Below are 15,783 nucleotides of genomic sequence, written 5' to 3' on the forward strand. Positions count from 1 at the left end.
TAGATGGATTTTTTCATGATGGCTGTTCTTTATGGAAAGAGGAAATCAATTTTATTCTTATTATTATTTCCATGTTACCCACTGTTATTTGTACGAAAAGATGAATGCTGATTGTTTGAATGATGTTTCGAGAAGAATCGGCTTGCGAATTGGAGGTACTACCGTTGGAAGAGTTCAAGCTTTATCAGGATTATTTTGTATACATGAAGCGAGTATTGTGCAGACTTGGGAACTGATTGGTAAGAATATTTAAAGGGACTAAGTAGGCAGGAAGTGTAAGTGGAACCTTCTCATTTTTTCAATAAGGATGTTTCCTTCTTTCTTAATAATACTTTCCTCGTTTTTAATAAGACTGAACAATATTCTGTGCAATTTTATGAACTCCTTTGAAAAGGAATTACGATTGTATTAGTCATTCAAAATTAATATAATTAACTGTTGGTGTGAATGTTTCAAAATGATTTGTATAACACGTATCATATGTTAATAAAAATTTTCTATGATAATCGCGAGTCTAACTGTACGTGAGGAAAATTCCAAGCAATACGTACAAATTTGAAGATTCCACTGGAAATAGTAGTGGTAAGTCTTGATTTTTCTCAGGTCACCATAAATGAAGGAGGAAAAGCGTATTATGGAGAGGGGTGAATGAATCAGAAGCGTAAACCACATTTATAGTCACTTTTTTTGTTCCTTTAATTATTTAATTATACGCGTGTATTAAATTTACATTCACTTTAAGAATAATGTTCAGGTTACAGACAATGTACAGTAATATAATACTAGCTCCTATTCAAATTGTGGAATACTCCAGAAAATAATAACTAGGTCCATAAAACTTTAGAAATGGATAACAAAATATATCTTTCTAATAATAATAGTAATATAAAAAAAAATTATTACAGTGACGACATAATTATTTCTAGTTTCATAAGATAAAAATTCTCTATTTCAGTTTGGCAACTTTTCATCTCATCTCAAATACGAAATTAATTTGTAGATACTATTAGGTCACCCCATAGGTAATGCGTTTTTTTTTATATATTTATGTTGAAAAAATAAATGGAAAATTTGCTAGCAATAAGTAAACTCGATTGATTTTTCGAAAATTTATAAATAATGATTTTAATCAATTTAAAATAATTTTAGAAAATTAAGTTTAACTATATTAAAAGAAATCGCTTTATTGCACTTTACTCTGTGCAAGAAACTAATAGATTATTTAAAAATTAATCATTATCTCTGTTGCTAGGTTGTTAGGACTTAGCCAAAATTTTTTCAGGTACTCGACAATCTAACAATGGAATGACGATTTAGTTTTATTATAGACAATGAAGACGATTGTTGCAACGCAGAAACGTTCAAGTTTTATTTCATCTCTTTTCTGTTTGGACTAATCTCATGGACTCTCGATTCACGTATACGAAGCCAATGAAATTTTCTTTATTTACACTGAATACGCAGGTGGATGTACATTAAAGTACCCAGAAGGAACGTTATGGTACAACGTTATTCGTCGGCCTTTTTGTTAATCGAACAAATAAATCTTTATGAACAGAAATCATTTACGGTTTTAAAATTATCTACGAAGGCATAAATCAATAATTAGACTAATTAGCGACGACATAAAATTTTGAAAAGATCGTAGAAAAATATTTTTTTACTACTGATAAAATAGAAATTAATTTGTGAAAAGTAATTAGTGAGGTAGATCGTTATAGACTATCGCATAAATTGATACACCAAGTTTCTACTATAGTGATTCGTATAACTGTTTATCTTCTGTTTATTGTTACGCTTATCTCTTTAGACGGCAAAATTTATTCATTAAAAAGGAATTATAAAATTGTTGCTTAAAATAGGTGTAATAATCACTGCTTCAATTTATCATGTTTCGTATCATTGATAATTAGATATTATTGATTCAAATAAATACAAACAGTTCTTTTTTTAGAATTATTGATAATTCATTTATCTGAACTCCCTTCTGCGCGATTGAACTATAATATTATTAATGAAATTTTACAATTCACAAGTTACAGATTATCAATACAGATTAGCAATTGACTTTCTTACATAATTGGACCAAGTTTGATAGCAAAGCAAATGGAATTTTACAATTCACAAGTTACAGATTATCAATACAGATTAGCAATTGACTTTCTTACATAATTGGGGCAAGTTTGATAGCAAAGCAAATGGAATTTTACAAATGAATTTATATAAAAAACATATATATAACAAATAACATATAAATCATTTGATTAATCAATTTAACGTAAAATTGTACATTTATAAAGAAGAAATCAACTTGTCATTCGTCAGTTCACTATTACTAATTAATAAATTATGCAAAAGGGACATATTATAGCCATTAAAAAACGTAATAATGCGTTAACAAAAATAATATTAAACAGTATTATTTACATATGATCGCACAACGATTCACAAATTTTCTTGAATCTACAAAATTCAAGGAACTTACTGAAAATCGAATAGCGCAATAAAAATTCTAAAATCGATCCATGAGAAAAATTAAAAAATTTCGACTCGATTCAATCTGTCTCAGTTCATAATGAATCAATTTAACAATCACATGGGAAAAATATGATAAATCCATTTTTGTTTCTGACCATTATGTTACTTGATGTCTGAAGAAAAATGTTTTAATATGAAGCAGTTGAGGAAGAAAATAATCTTACAGACTTGAAAATATAAGATTTTGCAAAGTAGCTAATAAATGTCCACAAATTGTTTTCTAACAAACAAATAATATGATGTAGAATTCGTTGACGTTGTATTGAATATAAGAATTGCTCCTCTGTTAAGGTTAGAAAATGTGAATTATATCATACTTTTCATTTGAAAGATCAATTCGTGATCCTTGTGACATCATTGTTGACTAATAGTCGACAGTAGTTGTCTAATACTATTAAGCGCAGTTTTACCTGAAGGACCCAGACGAAAGCATCAACTGGCTCCATAAAATCATTTGCAAGGCTAAAAGCTCGAAGAAAAGCGTAACAGGTCTTCGTCAAGTCATAACTGAGTATGGATCGGCCGATAACAACGTTGTCCATCGGAATTTCGGGATCGATTACGGTGCAGTGTCCCGAAAGTGAGCAGCTGTTGACGGCGGGTCTTGGCACAAATTCCGATGAATAGGCGCGATGGATCGATTACAAGAGCATATCTAATTGTGTTTCGAACCGAGTCGGTCTTCTAAGAAGTCCGGACTGTTTCTATGTTCCATATCGCTGTTGTTCAAAATGTTACACAGACGAAGCAACCTCGCCTCGTACGGATGAAGATCGTTGATTTCGTCATTGGACAGTAGATCGGAGCACATCGTAGTCATGTCGATTTCTAGGGGATAAATCTGTACGTTCCGGCCGTATCTAGTATAGAAAATGAATATTACTAGGAACATTATGAACATTATTATTATCAAATACAGTGACTACAAAAAGTATTAGCACACATTCTTATTTTCCAAAAAACTTTTTTTTAGCAGATTTTCATTTCATTTTCATTGTACCAAATTTTTGTAATCATATGAAGATACTACTACTAGTACTATTTCTAGATCTAATTAGAGCACACTGATACATAACTGTGTAAATCAATGGATCAACCGACGAATTGTGGTTAGAGGAACGAAATTAAATGTAACTAGTTTTCTCAACGGAAGTTCGGAACTTGATTTCAGGAGACATTTTAAAATTCCGACAGTTAATTTTCGTTACTAATTAACAATTAACAGACATCAGCAGTAATTGCCTTTACTTCGATAGATATTTGACAAACTTTTAATTTAAATAAAATCTTCGAAAATCTAATTCACTTTCAATTACCTGAGAAAATTCAAGTTATTTCTTCCGTGTCTGTAATGTGTGTCGTCGTTCAGGTTCTTGAAGCCCGATCGACCAAACCTAATGATGATATCCGGTGACTTCCAACGAGGATACCTGTTCACCTTCGAGCTACCATCGCCATCGCTGTTGGAAACTCTCTCTATATTTCCGTCCAGATCGCTGCGACCGTATCTAATGAAAGAGGACCCCACGCTGCTTCGTCGTTCTTTTGAATCAGAATCTTCCGAGCTTCTATCAACGTCATGCCTCTTCAGCGCGTATTCGAAGTCATTGGGCCCATCCTTGAAGATCCTCAAACTTCCATCAGCCTTTATGGGGGTTAATATGGAGGAAGAAACCAGCGCCCAGTTGCAAATGAAGGACAGCACATACAACGATGTTAATGAGCTCTTCTGAAAAAATATTAAAATCTTTTGGGCATTAGATGAAATAGAAATGCGCTGATAATTTGCTGGTGAACTCTCAAGTACACCAATAAAAGATTTAAATCTGAACTTATAGGTTAATTCTGAGAGCACTCTTTCTCAAAAAGTACCTAGTAAAATACAGAGAATGATATACAATGTTATGAATTCACAAATATTTATAAATACGTATATTAATAATAATGGAAATGAAAAAGATCTTACAAAGGTGAGAAAAAAGTCATACAAAAAAGATAAAATGAAGTGTAACGTAGAGAGTACATAGGAATATTTATAGAAAGAACTGATTATTTATCTTACGTAACAAGATGGACGAACGATAACATCGTTTGCATAACATTCGAGAACGCTGAAATCCCCATTGAACAGGACACACAATAAGGAGTAGTTATAAAGATCCAAAGAAGCGCCGCGTAACAATGTTCCGTGTATAATTTCATACGTCTCTTTTTCTCTGTATTTCTTTCCGTTTTATTCGCGAGTACATTCTCCTGAGCATAATGATTGTTTAAAAGCTCTTAAGAAGCCTTTAAAAGCTCTTAAAAATTGCACAAACGACGTTCCATAGAATTATTAAAATATTGGATGATAGGAATGTAGAAAAGAAATGTCAAACGTATTTTTTTTTTTTTTTTATGTAAAACTGGAATTTGCAGATAAAATATATAATTTTGCTACTTAGATTTCAACAGAAAGGGAAGGTAAAGATAAAAAGTTTGTCAACTAACGAAATATATATTCTACAAGATTTGGGGTTAAGTTGGGGTTAGGTTAGGATTATTTGACAATTACGAACACCAGCCTTATTATTATATATTAATTTTCGAAAATCAATATAACCGAGTATTTCTACCACATATCATGTACTCCGGAACTTATCCATAATTCTATAATTAAAATACATATTTTCAAAAATAAGCAAGTATCCGAATACTTTTTTACAGTAATGTCAGTACGTAGTAAGTCTGAATTCTCAAAATCTTAACTTCCACTGCTATGATTTTCAGAGAATCGGTCGAAAGATTCTGTTACAGATTTCTCCAGATTATTTGAGATGTGTCGTTGGTGACCGCGTCGGGAGCCGGTGATAAATAATATCGGCTTGTTATTAGATGTCTTAACAGGATGTTTAGTAATAACGCGGTATACCGAGCTAGATTAATACGACGTCTTACGTTACTTTAATTAACCCTGTACACGGTCGCCCTTCATAATGACCACGTCGCCCACGTTTTCTACTAAAAACGTATGGACTTACGAGGAAAAATAACCAGAGGAATAACCGACATAAACCAAGACCAAGAATAATATCGATGCTCTACTGGATCATTATCAATGTTATTATTCTTCGTTTGGCCTGGCTCAAAGCCTCATGGCTTCTTTAACGACGAATGAGGAATTTCTACACAGGCAACAAAGGAAAAAAATTATGAAGATCCGGAAAATTACAATTCGTAGAAGAACAGAGGAAAAGAAAGGGAGAATAAGAATGATTTTTTTATCAAGACTGAAATTGTAAGAAATTTCTTTCTCCTGGTTACGTTTGTGATTATAATGGGAAACTGGATTTGATGGGGAATATTGAAGATAAGAAAAGATTTGTCATCGTAGAAGTAATTGTGCGTGTGAATGCAAATTTTCAATATCTTGATTACGCCACTATGATTGTCCCTCATATATACGTATAAGTCGATAGAAATGAAAAGCTTCTCGAAACACGTTAAAATAACATCATCGTTAAATAACACCACTGAAAAAATATTCCAAACTTCATCTCCATCATGGATTGAGGTTAGATTGTTCCACAATCAGAGAATTATTCATAAATTTCTTCCAGTCTCCTTAACTTTGACTTCAGCAATGACGATCACTGTTACTTTATAAATTTCAAAAGCATTAGCTCAAAAACTATCAGAATGCCGTCAAAGAAGGGTAGAGAATAAAACGAGGAAGTTGGATGAATGTGAAATTAAAATTCGTGCTCCGTCTGATATCGTATTCGTTGTCCGCTACGGAAGAAGATCGACTTCGCAAATTATGTTATCCATCGTCCTCGATAGACCTACCGCTCTTTTGCTGGCAATTTGTACAAGCAAGTCGTAAGAAAAGTGGCGAAACAAGATAGGTGTAACCATGAGGAATTTTAAATATATGTCACTGGCAAAGGAAATATCTCGTCAGAGCTATCGAAAATAACGGAAGGAGAAATGCGATTTAACTCCGTGAATGGCGATAAACGACTCTCTAACCTGTATGCTCTCTGCACGTACTATGATACATTTCTTTTACTAATTTAATATTTATCAGTTGAATTATATATATTATATAATATTAAATATATGTATATATATATTCATAAAATCACATACATATATTCAATACATATATATAATCATTACATATATATACATTTATATATATGTAATATGATTATATATACAGTAGCGGACAAAAGTTTAAGACGAAATGGAAGAAATAAATAATTGATTTACTTTCCATAAAAAATATAAATACGGTGTTCTACTTTTGGTATTAACTAATTGTACATTTGTTTGTACACTTAGAAAAAAAATTTCATTTTGATATTTTGCTCAATAGCTAAGTTATAAAAAAGGAACGAAATCTGTATAATATTTCGTCGGTCAAAAGTTTAAGACTATACAAAAAATATTAATTTTTGGTTAAAAAATATACACAATTTTTGTTTAAATTCAATATTTTGTTCAATATCCGTTATTTCTTATCCCTTCGGTACATCTTCTTGGCATAGAATCTATTAATTTTTTATATTAATCTACCGTAATATTATTCCAGGCTGTTTCAATCGTAGAGTAAAGTTCATTTAAATTTTTCGGTTTATAACCTTGTACTGTCTTTTTTATGATGCTTCACAAATTCTCGATTGGGTTAATGTCTGGTGATTGCGACGGCCACGGCAGCACGGTGATATTTTCTTCTTGAAAAAACTGTTTCACAACCCGAGCCGTGTGCTTCGGATCATTATCATTTTGAAAAATAAAATCATCACTCATATTGTTGCGTGCAAAAGGTAACATTGTGTTCTTGAGTATGTCCTTGTATTGAAAACGGTCCATAATTCCATTGATACGACATATCGGACCAGGGCCGCTTCGAGAAAAACACGCCCACACCATAACGTTGCCACCACCATGTTTAAGAGTTTTTAAAACGCACTGTGTTTTCAAACTTTCGCCAATTCGACGTCTAACGTACCGTATCCCGTCAGAACAGACGCGATTGAATTTCGATTCGTCAGAAAACAATACCTTTTGCCAATCTTCACTTGTCCAATGCTTATGAGCTTTAGCAAATGCAAGTCGTCTTTTTCGATTCCTAGAACTCAGCAGTGGTTTCTTTTGGGGTTTTCGTCCTCTTAAGTTAAAGTCTTCTAATCTTCTCCTAACAGTTCTAGCACTAATTTGTGTATCGTTTTCATAGTTTATCTCCGCAGCAATATTATTTGCACTACGAAAACGATCCTTTTCGCTCAATCGATGAATCCGGCGATCCATTTTCGGTGTTGTTTTCCGTGGTCTTCCGTTTTTCGGTTGATCGCAATACATGCCTGTCTTTAAACATTTATACCAAGCTTGTTTACAAGCTGTTTCTGACCTGTTCACTATATTTGCTATTTCGGTGAAGGTTTTACTTTGCTTTCGCAGCCTTACGATTTGTTCCCTTTCGTTTTCAAGTAAATTCTTTGATTTACCCATAGTCTGTTCCTACCTAAATGAATTTTAAGCAATAAAAGGTACACTAAACAATGATTTTGACATTCCAGAATCAAAATGTTCAAAAACTGTACTCGTACTCACGTTTTACACAGATCGTCTTAAACTAATGTCCACTGTTTCCAAGTGCTAGGCGGTAACTAACTGTTGTAACTCCTACATTGTTTGTATTTAACAACTGACTGTCTGAGGTTACGAAGGTCAAACATACAGCTACGTTATTCCAAAGAGACAAACCGAATAGAAGAACAATATGCGTATAAGATGTTTGTAATCCGGTTTACAAATCATCGTCTTAAACTTTTGTCCGCTACTGTACGTATATTCATTACATATATATAAATGTACATATATCTTATTTCTCCGTGCTTTTAAGGGATTTGTTTGACGAAGGGAATTTTATAATAAAATATATGTATAATGATATTATCGATGACTCATGATATCGTTTGTGTCAGAAAAAGGTAACGAGATCTATTCTTTATTAACAAATACACAAATTGGCTTGAAAATTGTGTCTAATTGAAATAGTACGGAATTTTTTTCGTAGCAATGAGCTGCGTAATGAAAAGTTAAAGAGGTTTTGGTTCGTGAAGCGAGCGTGTAATAACTTGAATATAATTCGATTAAGCGTATATATATATATATATACATAGAAGGAGAAATGTAACAGCATACATTTGTTCATTCTAGCATCACGGTTGGAATGGATCTGGTTTCAGGGGCGGAGAGATGTGTGTTTTAATACGTTACAATCCCTTCGCTATGTTTGGAGCATATTAAAATTCCAAAAGAAATAATGACATCCTTAAATAAATCAGTATTTTATTCATAATATTCTTTTCTGTCAGAAAAATGTATGGAAGAATTTGCTTCGACCAAAAAGCGAAAGGAGTACTAAACTTTAGTAAATATAATAAAATATAATAAAAATATAATTAATTATTTATGGGATGAAATCCTACAAATTAGCTTTATGCAACTAATTGTAAGTATTAAATGTAGATACATTCAACGAAAATCAAAGTGATTCTACGTAGATAACATTTAGAGGTTAATTTGTTAACTGCTGAGTTACTTGACCGGAAATGATCTGATAAGCTGTATGTGTAACAAAATACTAATTTGTACAAAAACAATTCTGCTAGTTTCGATGTTACTGTTGAAATAAGAAATGGATATAGTATTGAGGTAATAAAAACGCAAAGCAGAAGAAACAGAAAATACTAAAATATGCAATGCGTGGAAAGTAAATTATTATATTTTTATCATTTCATGTATATAGTACATGGGAGGAAGTATCAAATGTTTGAAACGAATTACAATAGATTCTCATCTTTTTGAACCACATTTATTGGAATGAAATGTTGGTTAATAGTTAAATCCTCTTTTCTCAATATAATCTATTATTATTTGGATGAAAAACTGTAGATAGAGAAAATTATTGTAGTAAGTTCCTATCATTGTTTCATTTTGCTTCCTTCATTAATTAATGAAATGATATCATAGGTCATCGAAGAAGATTCATAATATTATTATGCAAATAATCAATGAACTCTTATTTATCTTATTTATTTAAACTTTCCAGGGAATGAACTGTTTATGCGGCTAAAATTCATTAATTTTCCCCACTATCTGCCATTTATCCATGTAAATAAAGTTCTAGTGTAATTCAGACTTCATTCGGATTTCATTATGTAGCGTACGGTTAAGCTTAAATGATTTCAAATGGTACATTACGCGGTACGAGTGCCTGTTTCAGGAGTGGAGACTTTTTAAACGTTCCAAAGTTACCTTCATCTTCTTTAATATAACTATATGTTGTTTTATAAATTAATTAAAATAATTTTCAATTCTATAGAAGAAAGTAAGCTTTTTCAAAACAAGTTCAAAAGACATTTGAAACTAGTTACTGTAATGGTATGTTCCTTCCATTCCATTAATAGAAATATGTAAATTATAAAGTTCATTTAAAAACATCGTATTTACATCTATTTAATATTTCAAATTGAAAAAAAGACAGTTAAGCTGCATGTAACTTTTAAACCTTTTTATAATTTCATTAACTATGGCCTACAAGAAAGTGTAACTATTTGTCCATAACTGCAAACATTCATAATTTGTAAAATACTTGAAATTAATCTAATTAGTCAATTCAATGGAAGAAGATCGATTAGTACTTGAATTAACTGCTGTTTTGATTGAATTACATGGAAACAGAAAAACAACAGTGGGAGCTGTAGAATAATTAAAAACGAAGTAATATTATATCAAGGATAGAATAGAAGATACTTGAACGCTTTTAATATCGCTTCCATTGTTTTGTCATTATTCTTTGCTAATCTGTGGTTACTTCTTCGACAATTATTACATGTTTGCCACAAACACAATGAGAATTCGTGGGAATCGAGTGTAAATGGTAATAGTGGAACTTTCGTCTCATTTATTATCAAAATTATTATCAATTCACAAGACAATGCAAGCAATTTTAGATAGAATCACCTTTAATTGAGAACAGACTTCACTTACTAACAATAAGACTTCTTCTGACGCAAAACTATCTAAAATTGTTAGAAAAATCAAGATCAAAGTATGCCCCTAATTGTGGTATCATTTTTGCCTTCCTTTGACACAAAACAATCCAATGCTCCACGAAACACTATCAAAATTATATCAGATTTACCAGAAAAATTAATACATTCTATTAAAACAAAAACTTCAAATTACATAAGAATGCAAAAGCTGAAAATCAGTAACATTTTCACCATGATCTTACTACACAAAGCACCTTTTACCTAATCTAAACCTATTGCAAAAAGAAGGAACATAAATAAATGAAAAGCCAAGAAAAAGTCTAATAGCAAAAAGAAGGTCCAAACAGAGAGATCCACCGGTGCACCAAAAATTCACAAGAAGACTAAATCACTCACCATGTCGTAAGTGTAGTTGTTATGACTATCGAAAACCTTCCTCGATGATCTCCGGATGTGTCAAGTTCCTACCCTTGGTGGGTAGATTCCGGTGAATTTGTTGCACAAAATGAAGAAGAAGAAGAAAGGTAGGGAAATAGAAAGGAAACTACCGCGTACGCAGGAGGGATGCGCGACGTTTGCGGCCTGTTGCTGCGATGGAACGAGTGTCCGGGGTTAGAGATGACACCCTTTATATAGAGGCACCCTCGGCGCATCCCCCGTAGTCTCCTCGGGCCGACATGGACCGACACACAGACGAGATAGCCTGAGTTATGATTGCCCGAGGCGTATAACACGATACCTCTACATTATTTTGATTCAATTACACCACCGGCTATCTCCTTCATTATTTATGAGTCTTGGCAAATAATAATCATCACCAAGCAGAATCGATGATCCCTGTACCAAGACTTCTCAGATGGAACACGGATTGATCCATCAGTAACTGCTTCTTTTCACACTGGCACGATTATTTTTCACCATTTTTCAATATAATAATCTGAGATTTCCTATCTGAGTGACTTGGTCAAATAAGAATGTTAAGATGGATTACACTGACCCATTTGTAACTGTTTCTCTCCATGGTTGCACGACTGTTCTGACTATCGCTCCATGTAATAGTACACAAGGTTTACACTTTCCTATTCCAGAGGTTTAGTGGAATGGGAATGATTTTTCTGAGTCGTATAATGCTGATTTTCAGCTTTTGCATTCTTATGTAATTTGAAGTTTTTATTTTAATAGAATGTATTAATTTTTCTGGTAAATCTGATATAATTTTGATAGTGTTTCGTGGAGCATTGGATTGTTTCGTGTCAAAGGAAGGCAGAAATGGTACCACAATTAGGGGCATACTTTGATCTTGATTTTTCTAACAATTTTAGATAGTTTTGCGTCAGAAGAAGTCTTATTGTTAGTAAGTGAAGTCTGTTCTCAATTAAAGGTGATTCTATTTAAAATTGCTTGCATTGTCTTGTGAATTGATAATAATTTTGAGTCATTGATAGTCATTTTGGGGCCCCTACAGGTAAATCAAATTGAGAAAAGTTTAACCTGACTAGATCGATGCTTGTTAAATCAATAGGAAATTAGTATTTAAAGATTCTTTGGTTAATCTGTTACAATATTTTTTTTTTTTATTTTATTTTGGTTATTTTACAATTTGTCCTTATGGACATTTGGTAAAGTGTTATATCTTATTGGTGAAGAAAAAAAAATAAAATAAAAATAAATATAGCATGTGGGTGGCTATCCCCAGCGGGGTGCCAGCTTCGTTTTTTTCTAAGTTATATCTTTTATGTCTGTTACAATATGACATCCATTTAGATTATTACTATTACTATTAATTAGAATACGACGACAATGGCCAAAACTGTTTTTAAAACTGCCATGATAAGCGAGTCTCGTTGAAGGATTCAATAACGTTTTGATTTAACAGACATCATTTTAGGAAAGTTAAAATGTGTATACTAACAGACGTATTTTGTGTAATTCTGATAATTGTTCACTAATTTTGTTGATAAGTATTTTTGCAGCCCCATGGGGCCCCTGGCCCCATGCTTATAGTATCATTAGTACTATAATGAGACATGACTATTTTGAGTGTAAAATTTGAACAAAATCTGAAAATATACATAGACATTATAAAACATCTGCTGCAAACATATATGAAATTTAAGATCTGTTTGGTCTTACTGATTTATGTGTTTATTCTTCATCCATATCACATTTGCTTTAGACAAACTCTGTTTGGTAAAGATTAATTTTTGGATATTCGAGTAAATATTTGTGTTTAATTTAAAGGTGAATAGTTGTAATTTATGTGTAATATTTTCTTCCAGAATTATTTCCTGTTTATGTGGTATTTAATTTTTTGAATAAAGTCTTTTGAATAAATATTTATACTCCACGGGAATTTCTATTTTATTGAAATAATTTATTATTAATATAAATAATTGATTATTTTATTGTATTGTTTTTTATTCATTATAATTGTTTTGTATTCAGTTTGGATAGAAGAATATTTCATATTCGTGATTTGTGCTTCTATAATAAATGGTTATATAAAAAGCTGCTGGAAGTTTGCATAAAGATTTAAGTGAATATTCACGTATTTGTTTTTCATCGTTTGTTTTGTATTTGTTTTTCATTCGCGCCACCCTTTCCATCGATTACTATCACTTCCGTGACATTTTAGTGTAGCACGTAAAAAGAAGGATCCTTGATTCCTTCTCCTAAACGCACTTTGATTTTACTTACCGTTGATTTAGATCGATTTTTCATTTTTAAATATTTCTTTTTTTTACCGATTTCTCGACCCAAAAATGATTCTGAGAATTACTTTTATCGATAAAAAGCGATGAAAGTCAAAATTAGCAAAATTGCAAGGAATATTAATTACTATTAATTTTTTTCATTTTTATTCCTTTTACGAAAAAGTATTTTCTTCCTTTTATTTTTTTATAATACTAATACTAATTCTAATATTCTTAAACGCTTTATTATAATTTTCAAGTAGACGAGAAAGATATAAAAAAATTCAAAGGAAGAAATATTATAAAAGGCGAAAGACTATCTACATATTTCTTTAGTAGATAGAGGTTTTCATGCATTGGGGACGAAGTGCAACAGGTAGAGGCACTTGTTTTCTAGGGGCGAATCTGGGTCACTTGTTTTCCATCGTGACACAACAATCGCGACACAGATGCGAATGTTTCCTTCTTGTTTGATATATGTATTTCTTAAATGTTTTGGATCGTTCCCACTAGTCGCGGGAGTGGGGAAACATAACCAAGGGGCATTTAACTTACGATTCATTCGTCATCTTTCCAATTTAACCTATACCTAATTTTGCTAAAACAATTACTAAGTATCTTTTAAATTCGAATTTAAACATTGTTTGATTAAAATCTCTTAAAGAATTAAGTTTCTTTGAAAGGATCAAAAAATATTTTTTCTAAGAAAATGGTAGACATAAACCTCGAAAAGAAACAAAAAGATAAATCTATCAATATGTCCTTTAACTTAAATACGTGCATCAAAATGTGTGTAACTTCTACAAAATCGATTCTTCTTTCTCTACTTCCGGATAAACAGAACCTAATAAACGAGTGCGCACAAATTCCATAGAGTAGGAAAAAGGTGTAGAAGAAAAATAACGACCTATTTGGAAAACAAATCGAATTCTTACAAATTATATCAATAACAGTTGACATTGAACGAAGTTTACCGATTATAAACTTATTATCGAATTAGTGATTTCTGCTTTAACTTTTTAAGGACATAAGTATAATAACATCGAAACTTCCGGTAGTGCGCAAGTATTCCCCAATATAACTCGAGGATAAACTTTAAAGTATTCAGACGCAATTCTTGAAGACGTGATTGCGTCTCCAGAAAAGTTAGCTGGTTTTATTCCTGTCGTTCTTTCTTATGTCCTCTTCCTCTTCCTTCCTCTCCCTCCTCTTCTTTCTCTCCCACGTAGATGTACATCGTATATAAGTACAATATAGCGCAGTTTATCTTGAAAAATGGTTGTTTCCCTGCTCACCAACAACCATTGTATATACATACTTGCTGTGTGGACGAAAAAGCCGGACTGACATCTTTAAAAGTATATAATCCGATGTTAAGCCTACGTACCAGTGGAAGGTATCGTAGACAATCTGCTGAGAATTTTATATTTGGATGACATCGATGGTGAGCGATACAGATCAACTAAAGAAATGGTTTAGATATTTATTATTTAATTGGTCATTTTAATCTTTTAAGTTAGAAGGTTAGGTTAAGTTAAAAAGTTACGTTTAGCCATAATTCGACTAATTTGATTTTTATTTTCGTTTACCGATGCAAAACATAATAAGTCAGTAGAAATGTACCGACTAGTGAACGACTAATTAAGCTGATTATCCGGCCACTTTTGTAGTCAACAACTAGTCGGCAAAAAAGTCGATTGATCGGCCTTAAATTTTTAGTATTATTGAAAACTTGATAAGATATACAAATAGAAGTACAATGTTCTTCCTTTACTGCCTTTAGTATGATTTTAAAATTTTTTAATATGTAGTAATATAGTATACTTACTTATATGTACATATTTGTATATAACATAATTATTATATGAAAGATCAAAAATAATAATTAGTACCTAATTAGTAATAAATTAGTATAAAATAAACTAAATAAAAACCAATTAATATAATATAAGTACCTATTAATAAACTATAAATTTAGGTAATTATATCTTAATTTTATCAGAACAAAAACTTCAATAAATATAACTGTTGAAGTGGTCACCACTTCTAAGAAAACTCTACATCTGGTCTTTAGTTTTCTCAAGCACTGAAGCCATCGACAGCGCATAGACAAAAGACTGCGTCGAAGGCAAACCATAAATTGTAGACAAGCGACGATGGCTTCAGGGTTTTCAATCATAGGGTAACACTGCTAGTGTACGGGTCTGGATCAGCTCAATTGTATTCCGAACTTTGTATTTACACTTTATTATTCAAAATATATATTTTCTACCTTAAAATTTATTCACGCGTTCCTTTGTATTCACATACATCTAATACAATAACAATTCCTCAACAATAACAATGTTAAAAAATTTATTTTCGAGTTTGTAATATTAAACAATCATAAATTTGACGCGTTTTGTAAAGGCGTTTGAAAATCATCGGCAAAGACGTCAGTTTATTGAGAGCCAGTTAATCGGTTAATCGGATAGTTGCTAAATCTCTAATATGTTTAATATAGA

At 31.7% G+C, this 15,783-nt stretch overlaps 1 protein-coding gene across 2 annotated transcripts; it reads right to left on the reverse strand.

Moving 5' to 3' along the window:
* Nucleotides 1–1,109: 1,109 nt before the first annotated feature.
* LOC132915511 (FMRFamide-related peptides-like) lies at nt 1,110–11,176 on the reverse strand. Of its 2 annotated transcripts, none has more exons than XM_060975387.1 (3): nt 10,983–11,176; nt 3,855–4,264; nt 1,110–3,398 (listed from the first exon to the last, which is right to left on the reverse strand). In XM_060975387.1, exons 1-3 carry the CDS (start codon nt 10,983–10,985, stop codon nt 3,194–3,196), a joined length of 618 nt encoding a protein of 205 aa, XP_060831370.1. In that variant the 5' UTR covers nt 10,986–11,176; the 3' UTR covers nt 1,110–3,193. The 2 variants fall into 2 exon arrangements, with proteins under 2 accessions (XP_060831370.1, XP_060831369.1); XM_060975386.1 differs by having other exon boundaries at nt 3,855–4,267.
* Between the last annotated feature and the right edge of the window lie 4,607 nt (nt 11,177–15,783).

The sequence above is a fragment of the Bombus pascuorum genome, chromosome 17, assembly GCF_905332965.1.
Source record: "Bombus pascuorum chromosome 17, iyBomPasc1.1, whole genome shotgun sequence".
NCBI classification, from domain to species: Eukaryota; Metazoa; Arthropoda; class Insecta; order Hymenoptera; family Apidae; genus Bombus; species Bombus pascuorum.